This window comes from Canis lupus, chromosome 4 (genome assembly GCF_048164855.1).
Source record: "Canis lupus baileyi chromosome 4, mCanLup2.hap1, whole genome shotgun sequence".
NCBI lineage: Eukaryota > Metazoa > Chordata > Mammalia > Carnivora > Canidae > Canis > Canis lupus.
Window position 1 is genome coordinate 4467622 of NC_132841.1, and position 17648 is coordinate 4485269.

General features: G+C 35.4%; 1 protein-coding gene across 1 annotated transcript in view; it reads left to right on the forward strand.

Annotated features, from left to right (window-relative positions):
- The window catches only part of HEATR1 (HEAT repeat containing 1), a 46075-nt gene that overhangs the window by 13046 nt on the left and 15381 nt on the right, over positions 1-17648 (forward strand). Inside the window, exons 14-29 of the mRNA XM_072822941.1 lie at positions 397-485; positions 1368-1579; positions 2243-2364; positions 2936-3127; positions 5183-5366; positions 5511-5647; positions 6343-6535; positions 10720-10889; positions 11289-11447; positions 12642-12884; positions 13375-13506; positions 14195-14298; positions 14459-14602; positions 15244-15362; positions 15461-15582; positions 16776-16904. Of these exons, the coding sequence (XP_072679042.1) occupies positions 397-485; positions 1368-1579; positions 2243-2364; positions 2936-3127; positions 5183-5366; positions 5511-5647; positions 6343-6535; positions 10720-10889; positions 11289-11447; positions 12642-12884; positions 13375-13506; positions 14195-14298; positions 14459-14602; positions 15244-15362; positions 15461-15582; positions 16776-16904 (2451 nt within the window). The remainder of the gene's footprint in view (positions 1-396; positions 486-1367; positions 1580-2242; positions 2365-2935; positions 3128-5182; positions 5367-5510; positions 5648-6342; positions 6536-10719; positions 10890-11288; positions 11448-12641; positions 12885-13374; positions 13507-14194; positions 14299-14458; positions 14603-15243; positions 15363-15460; positions 15583-16775; positions 16905-17648) is intronic.

The following is a 17648-nucleotide window of genomic DNA, read 5'->3' on the forward strand; positions in this document are numbered from 1 at the left end:
ATTTTCTTGCGCTTCTCAGGTGATTCTCTGCTTTAGGCATAAACATATTTGGAAATTATTCCTTCAGAGATTTCTTCTCTTAAGAGATAGGCTAACGCCTGATTAAGGAAAGCTCATGGGAGAAATTAGACTGCACAACTTTATATATATGGAAGTTCTTCAAAAGGGGGAAAAGTGCTTTGTGAATTTTTATCAGTAGTAAATACCTTGGGATCATGGAAAATTATCTCATGAATGCCACTTTTGAGGAATTGCTCTCATTAAGCTTTGAAATTATATCAAGACTGATGGGAGATAAATTCTTTATAATACATTGTTTTTAAAAGTTCATTTAACAAACACCGAATGTATTTGAAGCAAGTAAAAATTTATTTATGGATGTTTTTTCCTCTTTAGATTTTCAGACAACACTTTAGTTCAGAAGTGACAGTTTCAAATCTTCTGAATCTTTTTCAAAGAGCAGAACTTTCAAAAAATAGGGGATGGTATGTATTCATTTCTCCTCATTCTGTTTTGAATTGACAATATCAGTTTCGTTTTTTTTTTCTTTTTCTTTACATTTTTGCATCTTATAATTTAGTTACATGGTCCTTTGGTCATGGTAGTGGGATGGATAACTCTTTCATTATAAGAAAGTAACTCTTTCATTATAAGAAGAATTAGGATTTATATTGTTAATCATAAACATTTTAAAAAGATCAGAGGGACATGGTCATCTTCTGTAGTGTTTGATGAGCTCTAGTTCTTTTGGTTGTCTAAGCTTTTTGTATGGAAAAAATGACCTAAACTCCTTGGGGGAGGAGAGCATGTCTTACAGGTTTTTATATCTGTAAATATAAATATTTGTTATATTTAGTTCTTAGCACATAGTATGTGTTCAGATATTTAACTTATGAGTGAACCCCATAGTTTAACCTAATGATTTGTCAAAAAATAAAAATAAAAAAGAGCAGTTTAAAATTACTGTCCCGGACAGCCTGGGTGGCTCAGCAGTTTAGCGCTGCCTTCAGCCCAGGGCCTATTCCTGGAGACCTGGGATCGAGTCCCACGTCGGGCTCCCTGCATGGAGCCTGCTTCTCCCTCTGCCTCTCTCTCTCTCTCTCTGGGTCTCTCATGAATAAATAAAATATTTTTAAAAATAATAAAATAAAATAAATAAAATAAAATATAAAATATATAAAATAAACTACTGTCCCAAACAGCTCCCTTATTAGCTTGGATTTTGAGTGATTGTCTTGATGTCTCTGAATAATGTGTTTGGTGAGGAGATCAGGATAGTGTCAGTAGAGCAGGAACAGTGTAATAATGATTTTTGGTTGAATTTAATTTCCTAATAGGTCTCTCAACCAATTGTGTTTGTGTCTCAGGTATGAGGTACTTGAGGTAGCAGCAGACATATTAATTAAAGAAGAGATACTGAGTGAAAATGATCAGTTGTCAAATCAGGTGGTGGTACATCTGCTGCCATTTATGATTATTGTCAGTGATGATATGGAATCTGCTGAGATGAAAATTGCTATATATTTATCAAAATCAGGAATTTGCTCTCTTCACCCTTTATTAAGAGGCTGGGAAGAAGGTAAGAATTCAGTTGCCTTTTAGAAAAAAACTTTAAAAAGAAGATAAGTACAATTAAAAATTGGCTCTAATTGTTATTTGAAATCATGTTTGCTACGATCTGTGTCAGCAAGATTTTTAAAGATTGTTGCTAAGGTCAAAAACCTACAGTTGACTCCTGAACAACAAAGGTTTGAACACATGGAATCACTTAAATGCAGGTTTGGTTTGGTTTGGTTTTGTTTTGTTTTGTTTTGTTTTGATAAGTATAATACTCTAAATACATTTTCTCTTATTTACAGTACTTTTTCCCTTTAGATTACTTTATTGTGAGAATTCAGTAATACATATACAAAATATATATTAACTGTTTACATTGTGTTATGTTGAGGCTTCCAGTCAACAGTGGGCTATTAGTAAAGTTTTTGAGGAGTCAAAAAAGTTATATGCAGATTTTTGACTGTGTTCGGGAGGGGCTTTGGCAACTCTGTTCCTCATGTTTTTCAACAGTCAGCTATGAAAAGGAAGCTAATCCACAGAGTCAGAATTGGATAAAAGGAAAAATACAGAGCAAAGCTTCATAGGAAAATTGTAAATCTTTTGCCTAGATTTCTTACTCTACAGAATTCGTTAGGTGAGTATTGGTGATATAAGAGTCTTCTGTGTTCAATTTTTTTTTTAACAGCTCTTGAAAATGTGATTAAAAGCACAGACTCGAGAAAACTAATTGGTGTAGCAAATCAGAGGATGATTGCGTTATTGGCTGACAATATAAGTTCAGGGGATCCTTCTTCAATGTTAAAGATGGTAGGTATGCTGTCAGAGATCACTTTGGATTTATTTCTCATAATCTTAATTAGATTCTCAGTGTTTGCTTTACTAAATTTTTTTTCAAATAATTTTTGCAATTTTTTGACTACTTTGTTACATTTTAAACATGGATAGCCTTATTTATTATATTCTACAGATTGCTTGAAATCTACACTTTATATGATTTTCTTGTGATTTTACATTGGACTTAATAAGAATAGTGTGTACTTTTTTGCTTTCCTGTTTCCTCACATTTAAAATATAAAGTCATATTTTTTGTTAAAATAGCATAATATCTAAAAGGATTTTTTTGCATTAGTAAATACCTTCGTCAAGGTATTAGGTGTATAATTTTAAAGCACTTATGCAATTGCCAGATGCAATTATGTTCATTATAGTTTTGAAACTTTATTTTTATTACTACTTATAAATCAGTGCTTACTACTTTTTGAAGACTTTATATTTGTCATCTGGCTTTAAATGTAAAACACAAATAGGTCTGAGGGAAAGAAAATTGTTTTGTGCAAACTTAGAGTTTCTAGTAATGGAGTATGTTTTATTTTTCAAGGTGGAAGATTTAATAAGCATGGGGGAAAAGGAGTGCTTCAGCCTGAAGCAGAAAGTGACCTTTCATGTGATCATGGCTGTGCTTGTTTCTTGCTGTTCATCTTTAAAAGAAGCTCACTTTCCATTTGCAATAAGAGTCTTCAGTTTGTTGCAGAAAAAAATAAAGAAGCTTGAAAGTGTCATTACTGCAGTGGTAAGGAGTGCGAAGTCTGGAACATTGAGTGAAGTGGTGGCCAGGCTTGTTAATCACAGCAACACTGAAAATTGGGGGCTGTGAAATGCTTTATCTTTGGATAGTAGGGGTGAAATGTGAAGTAGCTTTGGGTAGCAATAGGTAGTGAGTTAGAAAATTTCATTGAATTACAGAATTTCAGAGTTGTGATGTTTTGTTCCTGGTAGTTGACTCTCCTTTGTATTATCTTTATTAAAGGGTAATTATGTGAGTTATGCTTAACTACCCTTTGTGATGAAGAATTCACTAGACATGTTAGTGCTTAAACAAAATATTATTTCATTCTGTTGTTTACTAAATGGATTTTTTTTTAAGATTTTTATTTATTTGAGAGAGAGTGTGTTCTTGGGGGTGGGTGCAGAGGGAGAGGGAAAAAAATCTGAAGCAGACTGCCTGCTGAGCGTGGAGCTCTCCATGGGGCTTGATCCCATGACCCTGAGGTCATGACCTGAGCCAAAACCAAGAGTTGATTGTTTAACTGAGCTATCCAGGTACCCCAACAATTGATCTTTTGTATTATTTTAATATTACATCAGATTTGGATCTTACCAGCTTACTGTTGGCTTTGACAGTATTGGCTACAGAACATGTTTCAATTGTTTATATTTTTAAGCTAATATCACATCTTGAGGTAATAAGATTATTTCTTTTAATATCTTTAATAGTATTTTGTTTTTATTTGTCCTCCAACATTCAGAGGACTCCTCAGTTTAGGATTTGCTGAACGAATCACATCTTTCTCACATTTACATGTACCTTCAAGATTTTAAGTTCTGGTCATAGTCATTGTTACCTATAATTATGAGAACGTTAAAATTGTGAACCTTTGGGGCTCCTGGGTAGCCCAGTCAGTCAAGCATCCAACTCTTGGTTCTGGCTCAAGTAATGATCTCATGTCATGGGATCAAGCTGTGCATCGAGCTCTGCACTCTGAATGGAGTCTGCTTCAGATTCTGTCTCCCTCTGTCTCCCACTTGCAGGTGCTGTCTCAAATAAATAAATAACAATCTTAAAAAAAAACTAAAAGAATGAATCTTCATTTTTTTAAAAGATTTGTTTATTTTATTTATTTATGATAGACATAGAGGAGGGGGGCGCAGAGACACAGGAGGAGGGAGAAGCAGGCTCCATGCCGGGAGCCCGATGCGGGACTCCAGGATCGCGCCCTGGGCCAAAGGCAGGCGCTAAACCGCTGAGCCACCCAGGGATCCCCTGAATCTTCATATTTTAAAAAGTAGCCCAGATAAGCCCTTCTTAATTTCTTTCTTTGTTATCCTTTGTAGAATGTGATAAACTGAATGGTGTTTTCCCTTGGTGTTAAAAGTGTGGACAGATTGAGTGTTTTATATATGTGCAGTTAATATGCTGTTTTATATTTAGTACCCTTTCTGGGATTTCCAGCTGTAACATCATATTGACCCATGTAATCCCTCACTAGAGACCTTTTCTTTTAAGTCTGGTTTTGGGTTATTTTCCTCCCAAGTTACTACTCTGCACTCTCCTGTACAGAGTCTGATTTATCATTTTTCTTCATATTTTGTCAAGCTGCTTTTTAGTATCTGCAGTATAATTTCTAAACATCCTCACATTTTGCTACTTGTTTAGAATTATTTACAAGTTTGGAGTTTTTACTATGCACCCTCTTCAGATTAGCAATAAGAGTGTGACAGGAGAAAGGTCCTATTAAGTGTCTTCTGGAAATCCAGCTCCTCTCTGTAGAAATGTGCTACTCAATAAGCATAAGTTATATGAATAACATTTGTTTTTAGACATATTTCAAGAAAATATAGATAAAATGAAGCTGTAGGTAACTTATTAGTATCTTTTTTTTCTAAATAGTAATGTTTGAACCTTTTTACAAATTTGGTTAAAGCTATTAATCCTAACCCACTTAAATGCACATAGAGACAAAATTTTGCATATTACCCAGTCACACATCCATTGCAGTCCCCCTGTGTATAACCCATGCTCAGAACCCTTTCTTATTTGTGCTCTTTGCTTCCTTTACCATTTCAGGAAATCTCCTCAGAATGGCATTTTGAGCTGATGATGGACAGAGAAATACCAGTGCAACTGTGGGCACATTACATAGAGCAGCTCAACGCTGCCCAGCGTGTTGTTGTGGAGGATTCTGTTTTACTCATATTTTCACTGAAAAATTTTATTCATGCACTAAAGGCTCCTAAATCTTTTCCTAAAGGTAGGATGAAGTATGACATTTGAATGTAATACTCTAGAAGACGGAATTATTATCTCCATAACTCTTTCTCTTGAGTGAAAAGTTCTCACCAGTGTGTTTACATAAGTTTGTGCTTCGTTTCTCTTTTTCTTCGTGTCCATGTAGATGATATATGGTGGAATCCTGAACAACTGGAAGAAGACAGCAGAGCCTATCTGCGCTTGCTGATTGGGCTCTTTGAGATGATACTCAGTGGTGCTGATGCCATTCATTTTAGGGTTATGATGAAACTTTTCATAAAGGTACTGGGCTCATCTTTTTCAGGCATATTCTCCCTTTCAGAAATTATAGGAGAGCATTTGAGTTATGGCTGTTTTTACTGAAAATGAAAGTAGATTTTTAAACAATGAAGTGTGTGATAATGCACACAGGCCCTGTGAAGTAGTGCTGTCGTCATACCCCATGCCCCATCACTGCCCCATGCCTACTAGTGATGTATTTACTAATCATAGCAGCCCAATCTGTTTGGTTTGTTAATTCATTACCAGTGAGAAACTGCCGTTCAGAGGGGCGAGTTAACGTATGTAACTCAGTTAAGAAATTTCAGTGACCTCTGTGTTGCCAGGTCTGGTAGTAAAGTCTCTGTTTCTTAATGTGACTGGCCCCTCTCAAGTGGCATGTGGCACCATCGGTGATGCTCACTCCAGCTTGGAATGCTTGCCTAATGAGGCTTCCCCAGCATCACAAGTCTTGGTTTTCTGCTTATCTTATTTCTCATGTTGTTGTTCATTGTGTTCAAATGTAACGTTACAATGAGTCCTTTGAATTCATTTATATCCTTCTCATTGGTTAAAATAGGTGTGGGAAATTTTAAGTCATGAGACAGGCAAATCATTGCAAGAGATTGTTTTCTGTAATTGTACAGTAGTGAAAAAAGGAGTTGGAACCAACTTAATGTGAGTAAAAACTAAACTTCACTGTTATTTGCTTAATTTAGGTGCATCTAGAAGACGTTTTTCAGTTATTCAAGTTCTTTTCTGTTTTATGGACATACGGATCTAGCCTTTCAAATCCACTTAACTGCAGTGTGAAAACAGCACTACAAACTCAAGCTCTTTATATAGGTTGTGCGATGCTCTCTGCTCAGAAGGTACAGAATAAACATCAGCTGGCATCTCTATCTTCTCCAGGTATTATGAGTAGCTTGTTGTGTTCTGTCATGACCAATTTTAATGCTTTCTCTATATGTGGTTTATGTAAGTTGTAGTTGGGAGAATTTCTTTTTGATTTTTTTTTTTTAATAGAGTGCTCATAGCACGTTCACTCTTACCGTGCTATTTGTGTGTTATGTGTAATTTATGTTTGTATGTATAAACTATATACTTTCTTGTCTGTTTGTTTTTAGATTTTTCTGATTTACTTGGGAGAGCCCATGCAAGCACTTGCACCAGCAGTGGGGGAGGGGCAGAGGGAGAGGGAGAAGCAGACTCCTCACTGAACAGGAAGCCTGACATGGGGCTCGATTCCAGGACCCTAAGATCATGACCTGAGCCACCTAGGCGCCCCTATACAAGCTACTTTTAATCACCAAAACAGATAGTAGAAATGGCAAATGATTAATCATGGGTTGTTAATATCCACCTATTCATGTTCTGAGTTTCAGCGGTACAGGGAGAAGCCAGGCCATTTAATTCTATATTCACCTGACTACTTATAAGATGGGTCTCCGCTCAGACAACCTTCTTGAATTTGTCTCCTTTATCAGGTGTTAAGGCATTTTCAAGTTGGGCACTCACTAATAAAAACACCCCAAAATTTTATTTTTGAAAAAATGAAATTTGCAAATTTTACAAAAGATGCAGAATTTTTAAAACATAGGTACTTACAAGCTACTGACAAATGAATCTGGCAGAATTAAGCCCTATAGCTATTAAAGGTGAGAGAACTGATAAGGATGATGGATATGATTGATACTTCAAGCTGGAATGATTTTAATGTCAAAGGACTAAGAATAGCCCTTGAGAAATTTGAAAGTGTTGTAGATTTTTCTTTTAACTCAAAAAAAAAAAAATTAACTAAAAAAAAAATTGCTCTTTATAAATGTTCTGAGAAAGCAAAGTGAATGATGATATGCTTTTCCCAGAACAATTTCTCAATGTTTATCTTTCATTAGCTCTCTGAAAGAGCACATAAGTATAATTGTAAACAAAATTTTGTTAAATACTAGGTAATATACACATAGAGATTTCAAGTTTTACTTACCAAAAAGAATCCCATGAATATAATTATTTCTTTACTACTTAAAATTACAGTCCCTATTTTTAGGTTTTTTCATTTTATTTTTTTTCCCCTTTGGGTAAGAAGACATCCTAAACATTTTTTTAAACTTTAATTCTTTAACAAAAGTATCATTGCAAGTATTTTATTACAAGCATTATTATATATTAATAGTAAATATGAAAATTTATTTGCAAATGTCTGCAGACTATTCCATTGTATGGAAATAGCATGATTTATTAAAATGGTTATTTTCTGTTAAATGTGGGATATCAAAAAAAAATATATATATATATATATATATTTGGGAGTATTCGTAAAGGTGTATATATATCTTATTTAGAGGTCATAACTATTTTGATTTCCTAATTAAGTATGGAATGTCTATTATCTTGTAGTATCAAAAGCAGTGGTTCCTGAAGAATGTATGTCTCCAGGATCAAAAGACTTAACTTTTCCCCAGTATTGCTGCAAGATAGGCTCCCTGCCTACCCATGCTGCCTTGTCATCTGTCACCTTCCTTCTTTCTAAAGTACTTTTGCATTTATGCCACTTACAAATATCACAATATTCTTCTGAAAACAGGAGAGATGCACCTTGTTTTACTGGGAAACTCAAAGGAACACACTAGAGTCCCCAGGGGCCTAAAGTGGGAGGTCATTTAGCCATGGCATCTGTCCTCCGCGCTTGCCACTTGGTGTATGCAGTGAGCTTCTCTCTGTACATTGTGAAGGTCTAGGAAGTGATGGCTGGTACTCCTTTTAATCTGTTTACAAAAAATGTTAACGCTATTCAAAAGAAAAAGGAATTCGGGATCCCTGGGTGGTGCAGCGGTTTAGCGCCTGCCTTTGGCCCAGGGAGCGATCCTGGAGACCCGGGATCGAATCCCACGTCAGGCTCCCGGTGCATGGAGCCTGCTTCTCCCTCTGCCTATGTCTCTGCCTCTCTCTCTCTCTCTCTCTCTGTGACTATCATAAAAAAAGAAAAAAAAAGAAAAAAAAGAAAAAGGAATTGCCGCATTAACATAGTATTGTGTTACAGGAATTAAGTTTTTGTCAGTGGCTTGGGAATCTAACCACCATTTATTACTTTCCGTGCAGATTCCAGGTCAGTCCTACATGTAGCAAATTTTGTTAGACAAGTAAACACTTAACATGGCTTGTAAGAAGATGTAGACTGCTTTTGGTTTTTTTTAATACCCAAACAATATGGTAAATTTATAAAACCAAAGCTCAGTATCTTGTTCAATTTTTATGTAAAATATGCTATTTTAAATCTAAATAAAATGACTTGGGAGAATGAAGTCGTATCGATTTTAAATAGAAGAACATTCCTAGAAGCTGATTGTTTAGATAAGGTAGTGTTTGCTTCCCTTGAGTTCCAGTATGTTACTTGGATGTGGTAACTCTAGTGCTTAGTACTGGAATTTGTTTTGAATTATACAGGGAATTTTAGGAAATAGTATCTTGGCCTGAAGCTGCCCTTTGTGTGAATTCAATTTTACAGGTGTTTGTTTCTGACTTTATTTTATAAATTACCATTACAGAGACCAAGAAAGAGTTCCAGCTTTCAGTTTACCTTTTCAGAAAAGTTCAAAAGCTTGTTGAGCTCTTTCTTACCACTCCAGAAGTGGAATATATGGAATGGATCGTTACTAGCAAAATAAAAGTCACTGCAGTTTATCTCAGTAGATAGCATGGGATAAAGCTTAAGTAAATAATTATCATCAAAGGAATTTAGGTGTCTTTTTATACCAGAATCATCCTTTCAGAAAGCCCCAATCCAGTTGATTGTACAGATGCATTCTACCATATATCTTTGAAGCAGGTTTTTCAGTGCCTTTAAACTGAGCAGGGTATGGAATGAAGAAAAGCTTCCAAATTCTTGGTCTAAAATGAACATAACTTTGAAAGTTGACAATGCATACAGACAAAAACAAAACCATAAGCCAAGTTGCTTTGAAGAATAGTGCAGAATTTCTAAATAAAATATTTGCAAATTGAGTGTTGCATATTTTTAAAAAACAAGCATTTGACCAAATAGAGTTCATTCCAACGACACAACATTGGTTCAGAATAATGAACTCTTAACTGGCCATATCAGTGTTAAAGGAGAAAATTCATATTATCGTTTTCCAAAGAACTGAAAAGGCATTAGATAATCAGTAATTACTTCTAATTAAGTGACAACAAAGTAGGAGTAACATAATAAAACTACTCAAGTCAAAAGCTAGCATTTTCACTGCAGATTTGGGGAAACAAGCATTCCTGTTAAATTCATTGCTGGTTCTAGAAGTAGTAGCTGGCAGAAGTAGCTATTTCAGGTACTGATGGAATGTAGAAATGATAAAGCTGTGGAATTCTTAGGTGGATTATTAAATAGGACATTTGGCTAGCTATTTGGAAACATTAAAAAGTTCTCCTTTAAAAAGACTCCAACCTTATTCCTTAGACAAAAATTTGACTTGAATTAAAGGTTTTACATTAAAGAAACAAACCAGCTTAGCTCTAGCATTAGAAGACAACAGGACATGTGGCCTCTCTAAATATGGAGACAGACACTTGAACAACTGAGAGTGAGGAGGGCCTGCCTTTCTAAAACTAGAAGAAAAATTGGACTTATTTCTGCATTGGAAACTCAGACCTCAATTAAGGACAAAATATTTGCAAAGCATGATGCACAATAGGTAGTTTGCACACTTGGAAAAATATATGTACAGAGATGTTTGTTATAGCAGTTTTAATGCTGAAAGACAAGCAGCAGGTGAACTTTCACCAGTAAGATACTGGTTTAAAAAATACAGAAAATACAGTGGAGAAACATACAGTTTTAAAAGAATGCTTTAATTTAGATACATTTCCAAAATAAACTGAGATATGATAGTTCCTCTGTGTGTGTGTGTGTGTGTGTGTGTGTGTGTGTACACACTGGGTGTGCTGCTCTCATTTGTGTGTTTTCAGGAGGATACACTAGCATGTATCTAACATTTTGCTAGAATCTTCGGAGAGAATTTCAGTGAGGGGGAAAACTTCAACATCTACCCTTTGATACTATTTTTGTTTTTCTAATTGCTAATTTTTTTTCCCTTTGGTTTTAGTGGTGACATCTCTACTCATTAATCTGGGAAGCCCTGTAAAGGAAGTACGAAGGGCCTCCATTCTTTGTCTTCAGGCCCTCAGTGGAGTGGTGTCTCGGTTCCATCTGGTAATAGATCATTTGGTTCCTAAAACAGAGGAGATCACCTCAGATGCCACCTATGCTGCTCAGGTAAACTCATCAGCAAAGAAGATTGATTACATGCATATGTCTGTGTATACCCATCAACAGTTTCATCCTTTCTTGACATTTTGCTTTATAGGAATTTTGATTGACTTAAGTCATTGAATTTAGAAACTAATGTCAATGTCTGCACGTCTTTCTTCCATTTTTTAAAAGATAACAGTACAGTGTTTCAGTTATGCTTTGCTTTCTTTGGCTAAAAGGCCAGTATTTGGGTTTTAATAGTAAGCTGAGAGGTATTGATACCGTTTTGTTAAGGTTTCAAGGGGAAATGAAAAATGGTTATTAGTATTACATAATTTGGAAGAGAATCTTCCATAATTAATAAATTTAGCCTTTGTAGTTCTTTAACTCTTTTTTATCCAATTTTCTTTTTTGATTTTCTAGGATTTAGCTGCTTTATTTGAAGAACTACAGAGAGAAAAGAAACTGAAATCTTATCAGAAGTTATCTGAAACTTTGAAAAACCTACTTAATTGTGTGTATAGTTGCCCATCTTACATTGCAAAGGATTTGGTGAAAGTACTTGAGGAAGTCAACAATGAGGTATGTGCAATGCAAGTGGCTTGTACATTCCATGTAATGTTACAAAATACTATTGTATTTGCTCATGTTTGAGGAAAACATTTGCAGGAGTTACAAATATGCACTCATAAATGAAAATTTTCTTACTGATTTGGGAGGGGGAAGTGTTGGTATAGAAACAGGTACAGAACATAAACAAGCAAATATTGGTGGGGTTTTTTTTTCCATTTTAAAATTGTGTATTTTCCCTACTTAATCATTTTCTTGATCTGAAGTGATTTTAAAAAAGGGAAAAACACTGAAGGTGCACTGCTGAGAAAACGGTTGGTTTGTGTGTTTTGGTGAAAATCCTCCACAAGGTAATGTATTTGGACATAAGAGTGAAGATTCCAGAATCATTTGTTCATTTGTAAGATGTATGTGGTTAAACATTCTTCTGTGGGAAAATCCATAGCTTTCATTACGTAGTCAGGAAGGCCTTATGATAACAGAGAAGGAGGTTGTGGAGCACTTGTTTATGTGATGGCATGTGTCAGCAGCAGTGTTCCAAAAATGCCTAGATGCTTCACAGTCTTGAACTGACTACAACCTGGAGAACTAAAACAGGGGTAAAATGCAGTGAAAACCACATGATTAGATTTTCTTGGTGGGAGCAAACAGATGGCATTTATCAGCTCTGTGTCATTCCTTGTAGTTTAAACTAGGAATTGACTGTCTTGTTCTGTGAAGGATCAAATAGTCAATATTTGAGGCACTGTGGGTGACACAGTCTTTCTGAGGGTCCTCAGCCCTGCCATTGCATTGTGAAAGCCAGAGCCAGTTATGTAAACAAATGAGCATGGCTGTGTTTCAGGAAATAAAATTTACAAAAACAGATGGTCCTCTGGATTTGGCCCATAAGCCGTAATTTGCTAGCATTTGGGTTAGTCATTAAAGACCTCACATTATACTTTGAAGGTTTATTTGGTGAAACGTGGTATTTTAGAGAAAGCTAGAATTTATTATTGTAGTCTAAAACTTTAGTTTGTATTTCCTGTTGTCAAAAAGTGTTGGGACACCCATAAATTACTCATCTCTGAAGGGTTTAGAGCTTTTGATCATTATAAACTGGCTAAGCTCCCAGTCTTGCAACATCATATCTTTGGATGTCTTTGTAAAACAAGCAAAAATATATCATATGGATAAATGTTTGCTAATCAATTTTCCAAACTTTAGATGGTGCTTTCTCAGCTGTTGCCTATGGTTGAACAACTGTTAGAAAAGATCCAGAAGGAGCCAACAGCTGTCCTGAAAGATGAGGCCATTATTCTACATCTTATTCTGGGAAAATATAATGAATATTCAGCTTCCCTTTTACATAAGGACCCAAAGAGTCTAGATATATTTATACAAGCCGTGCATACAACAAAGGAACTTTACACAGGAATGCCAACTATACAGATAACAGCTCTTGAAAAGGTCAGTGACTTTCTTCAGAAACTAAAATATAGGGGGATCCCTGGTGGCTCAGCAGTTTAGTGCCTGCCTTTGGCCCAGGGTGTGATCCTGGAGTCCTGGGATCGAGTCCCACATCGGGCTCCCTGCATGGAGCCTGCTTCTCCCTCTGCACCCCTCTCTCTCTCTCTCTCTCTCTCTCTCTCTCTCTCTTTCTCTCTTTCACAAATAAAATCTTTACAAAATTTGTTATAAAAAAGAAACTAAAATATGTTCAAGCTCAAAATTTTGTAGTTTTTTTACTTGGAGAAGCTAAAGTGGACTGGGCATGTTTTAAAAGGAATTTATTTGTCCTGTTTTTGCAAAATTGAATGGTGTACATGTGTGATTAAAACTGCATTTTAGCTGACAAAATGGGAACAATTTTACATTGTAAGAAAGAACAATATAAAGGTTATTTTTGGAATTCACATTTGTTTGTTGCGTTCAATTGCCTTTTTTCTACCTCCTCTAGATTACAAAGCCATTTTTTGCAGCTATATCAGATGAAAAAGTTCAGCAGAAGCTTTTGCGCATGTTGTTTGATTTATTGGTGAATTGTAAAAATTCACATTGTGCTCAGACCATTAGCAGTGTTTTTAAAGGGGTAAGTTGCAAACTTTCTGAAAATCTCTGATTTCCAGGGCTTTTAGAAGTCAGATGTTAGCATTAACAAGAATTGTGGACAAATAGCTCATAGACAAGTGCAAAATCAAAATTAAAGGTTTTCACCGCTATTTTTATTGTGTGAAATATTTATAGTTTTAACCAGGTTAGGTATGTGTGTTGGTTTGAATCTTAAGGTTAGATGGGATCTACCTGTTTTATACAAGGATGTTAAATACAGTACAGGTTATACTTGTACATAGTTGTACATCAGAACAACCATTTGTTTTGTTATTTAAAAATACAGAATACAAGTTCACAAAATAGGTAATAGTATGGGGAAGTCCCAGTATCCCGATTTAGCAGTTCTTAGGATTTTAACATATTTTCTTAGATTTCTAAGATTCGTTACGTGACACAAATTAAGGTGCAGAGCAGTGTGTATAATACACTCCTGTTTTTGTGGTATTGGTATTGTTTTCATCTTTATATAGCTGTTGGGATATGGAAAAGCATACATAAGAAACTGTCAGTGGTGTTTGCCTTTGGAGATTGACTTGGGCATTAGAGTCCTAGGGAAATGTGAAGTGGATATGGACATTTTCACTGTATCTTTTTAAGTCAACATTTATTTCTCTAATTTTATACCATGGAAGTGTATCATCAATCATTCTCCCTTCATATTTCAGATTTCTGTTAATGCTGAACAAGTCAGAATAGAACTGGAACCACCAGACAAAACTAAGTCCTTGGGCACAATTCAGCAAACAAGAAGACAAAAAATGCAGCAGAAGTAAGAGGAGTGTGATGAGAACGTTCTGTTTATTCCCCAGACCTTGAATGTTACGAAACCATTATGATTTTTTGATATCTGTCACTTTGGCGTAAATGAGTGATAATTTTTATTTTCTATTGATAGTGTTTGCTTTTCCAATATTTTATCTGTTTCCCAGAAAATTACAAGATCTAGAATCTGTTCAGGAAGTTGGAGGTTCTTACTGGCAAAGAGTAACCCTCATCCTAGAATTACTGCAGCACAAAAAGAAACTCAAAAATCCTCAGATACTGATACCGACTCTTTTTAACCTGCTGTCAAGGTACTGACACTTGCCTTTGCTTTTGATCTATGAGAGAATAGGGTTCTAATTCATTTACATCTTATTTAATCTTCTTTTTAAAATATAGTCTTTTCTTGCTTAACTAGTCTGTAAAATAAAGCAAGTTAAGTACTGTAGTTGAAAGATTAAAAGAAAGGTGTTTGGTACCCACTGCCAGTGCCCCAGAATGAATGATCTCCTGTGTTGTATAGTGAATGACCATTCCCCTTAGGGTCTACATCTTTATTTTCAACACTGTGTCCCTGGGGCATCTTTACTTTAAAGATACAGTGTGAAACTTACTATATTTTTTTAGGTGTAATTTACCAGATTAAGAACTGTAGTGTATGCTGTTGTATTGTGGATATTTGCTTTTGTTTGAAAAACAATGTAGTCCTCAAGGTTGTCCTCTACAATTTCAAATAGGTTGATGCAAAGTGCAACAGGGAGGAGAGTTAAAATTTGACTTTAAGCACCTCTTATGAGAAAAAAATCAGATCTTACATCTTTTTTATGACTACATTTAATGTTAATATTGTAGTTATTCCTAATTAAATGTGTTCTGGACAGTGGTCATTAATGTATCACTGAAATTGTGTAACTTTCATTTCCCATTATTTCTTTTCCGGGGCATCCCGAAGGAGTTTAGAACCTCTGCCGCCGGAGCAGGGAAATATGGAATACACCAAACAATTAATTCTTAGTTGTTTGCTCAACATCTGCCAAAAACTCTCTCCAGATGGTGGCAAAATATCAAAGGGTATGTACTTTGTTGGAAGGAAAGGGTAGAAGAATTACCTGCTTTGCATGTGAATGTACCTACCACTTAGAGATTTTTTTTCTTTCGCATCACTATAGATGTTCTAGATGAGGAAAAGTTCAATGTGGAATTGATTGTTCAGTGCATCCGTGTTTCAGAGATGCCACAGACCCATCACCATGCCCTTTTACTTTTGGGTACTGTTGCTGGAATATTTCCTGTAAGTATTAATGATCTGAGACTTCAGCAAATATTTTAGGTATTTTCTTTCTTCACTAGAAATGTGTAAGTGCTCACTGGTCTGAATTCAGTGGACTTTGGGTCTTACTGGTGGTACTTTCAGCCCTGTCTCTTAATAGCGGAGGGTAGCATGAGCTGGTTGATCTTGCTAATTTGGGTCCTTGGGAGTAATAGTGACCTTCATAGGATTATTGGTGAGGATGTGACTGGTAGTTTATGGTTTATAGTCAACACAGCGTGGCATGGTGTAACTGTCCAATAATCAGTTGTGTTCATGTTATTTGAAAAAATTACCATCCCATTATCCTCAGACAGCCTTCAGCCAGTGAGTTGAGAAAAAGTAATTTGATTATAAACTATCTCAGTTAAAAATAAATAAATAAATAAACAAACAAACAAACTACCTCAGTTAAGGAAATCATGTTCCTTATAGAAGCATATCTTTTGAAGAAAGTGAAATTTTTTTTCCTATTGGGGATTTAGGTCACAGGTTCTTAACCTGGAGTTCTCTGTGAGCTCTAGTGGTCTTTCAGTATATTAATACCATGTGCCAGATTTTATGCATACAGGATTTTTTTTCTTGGGAAAGAGTTAGTAGCCCTCAGGGGAGTTGATAATCTAAGAAAAATTAAGAATCAGTGATATTTTTGTTTTTATTGAAATATAGTTCATACACCGTAAAATTCACCCATTTAAATAGGCATACTATTCACTGATTAAAGTAAGTTCACATTTATAAAATATCACATGGTCTACATCCCCAACATTTTCATCACCTCAAAAAAGAAACACTGTAATCATTAGCAGTCACTCCTCATTCCCTCTTATCACTACAATTTCTGCACTGGCAACCACTGATCTTTCTCTTCTATATAATTTTCTACCCACCAGCAGTTTATAATACTAATTTCTCCAAATTCTCCCTGCTAGTTGGTCTTTTTTTTTTTTTTTAAGTCATCTTAGTGTGTGTGAAGTATCTTATGATTTGGATTTTGCCCATATTGAGCATCTTTTCATGTGCTCATTGACCATTTCTTTGTCTTTGAAGATATGTCTTTGGATCCTTTGCCCATTTTTAAATGGGATTATTTCTTTTATTGCTGGGTTATAATGAATCATTGATAATTTAGTGTGCTCAAAATAGAAAATGTTGAAAGATGTGTTTTCTTTCAGGATAAAGTTCTACACAATATCATGTCTATTTTTACATTTATGGGAGCCAATGTCATGCGCCTAGATGATACTTACAGTTTTCAAGTTATTAACAAGACTGTGAAAATGGTTATTCCAGCACTTATTCAGGTAACCTGTCTTTATACCGTCATTAGGGGTTTTTTGTTTTTTTTAAAGTAGGCTCCACAACCAATGTGGAGCCCAGTGCTGGGCTTGAACTCACAATCCTGATATCAAGACCTGAGCTGAAATCAAGAGTTGGACACTTAACCTCCTGAGCCACACAGAACCGCCCGCCTCCCCAGTATTTTTTGTTTTTAATCTTAAAATTTTTATGTAGTGTGAAACTTTAGTAGTAAATAAGTGACATTAAAAGCCTTTGTGAAATGCTCAGGTATTTGGGCTTCTTAAATTTCAGAATAGTGAAGCAAGAATTAGTCTTAGTAACAATGTCCTTTCCAAAAATATGAATCAACATGTATAGCTGGTTATGCTGTGCTAAAAGGCTGTAACTATACGTGTCTTAATGTTACTCTGACAGTGAATTTAAGTTTGCTATATATTTCAAGACATTGCAGTTGGATAATAAATACCTTATTCAGGTCAATGAAGATAGGACATTTTATTTTATTTACTTATTTTTTAAAATTTTTATTTATTCATGAGAGACACAGAGAGAGAGAGAGGCAGAGACACAGGCTGAGGGAGAAGCAGACTCTAAGCAGGGAGCCTGATGTAGGACTTGATCCCCGGTCTCCAGGATCAGGCCCTGGGCTGAAGGTGGCGCTAAACTGCTGAGCCACCTGGGCTGCCTGAAGATAAGACATTTTAGAGCTAGAGTGGCAAATTTGTTAATATACAATTCAACAAACA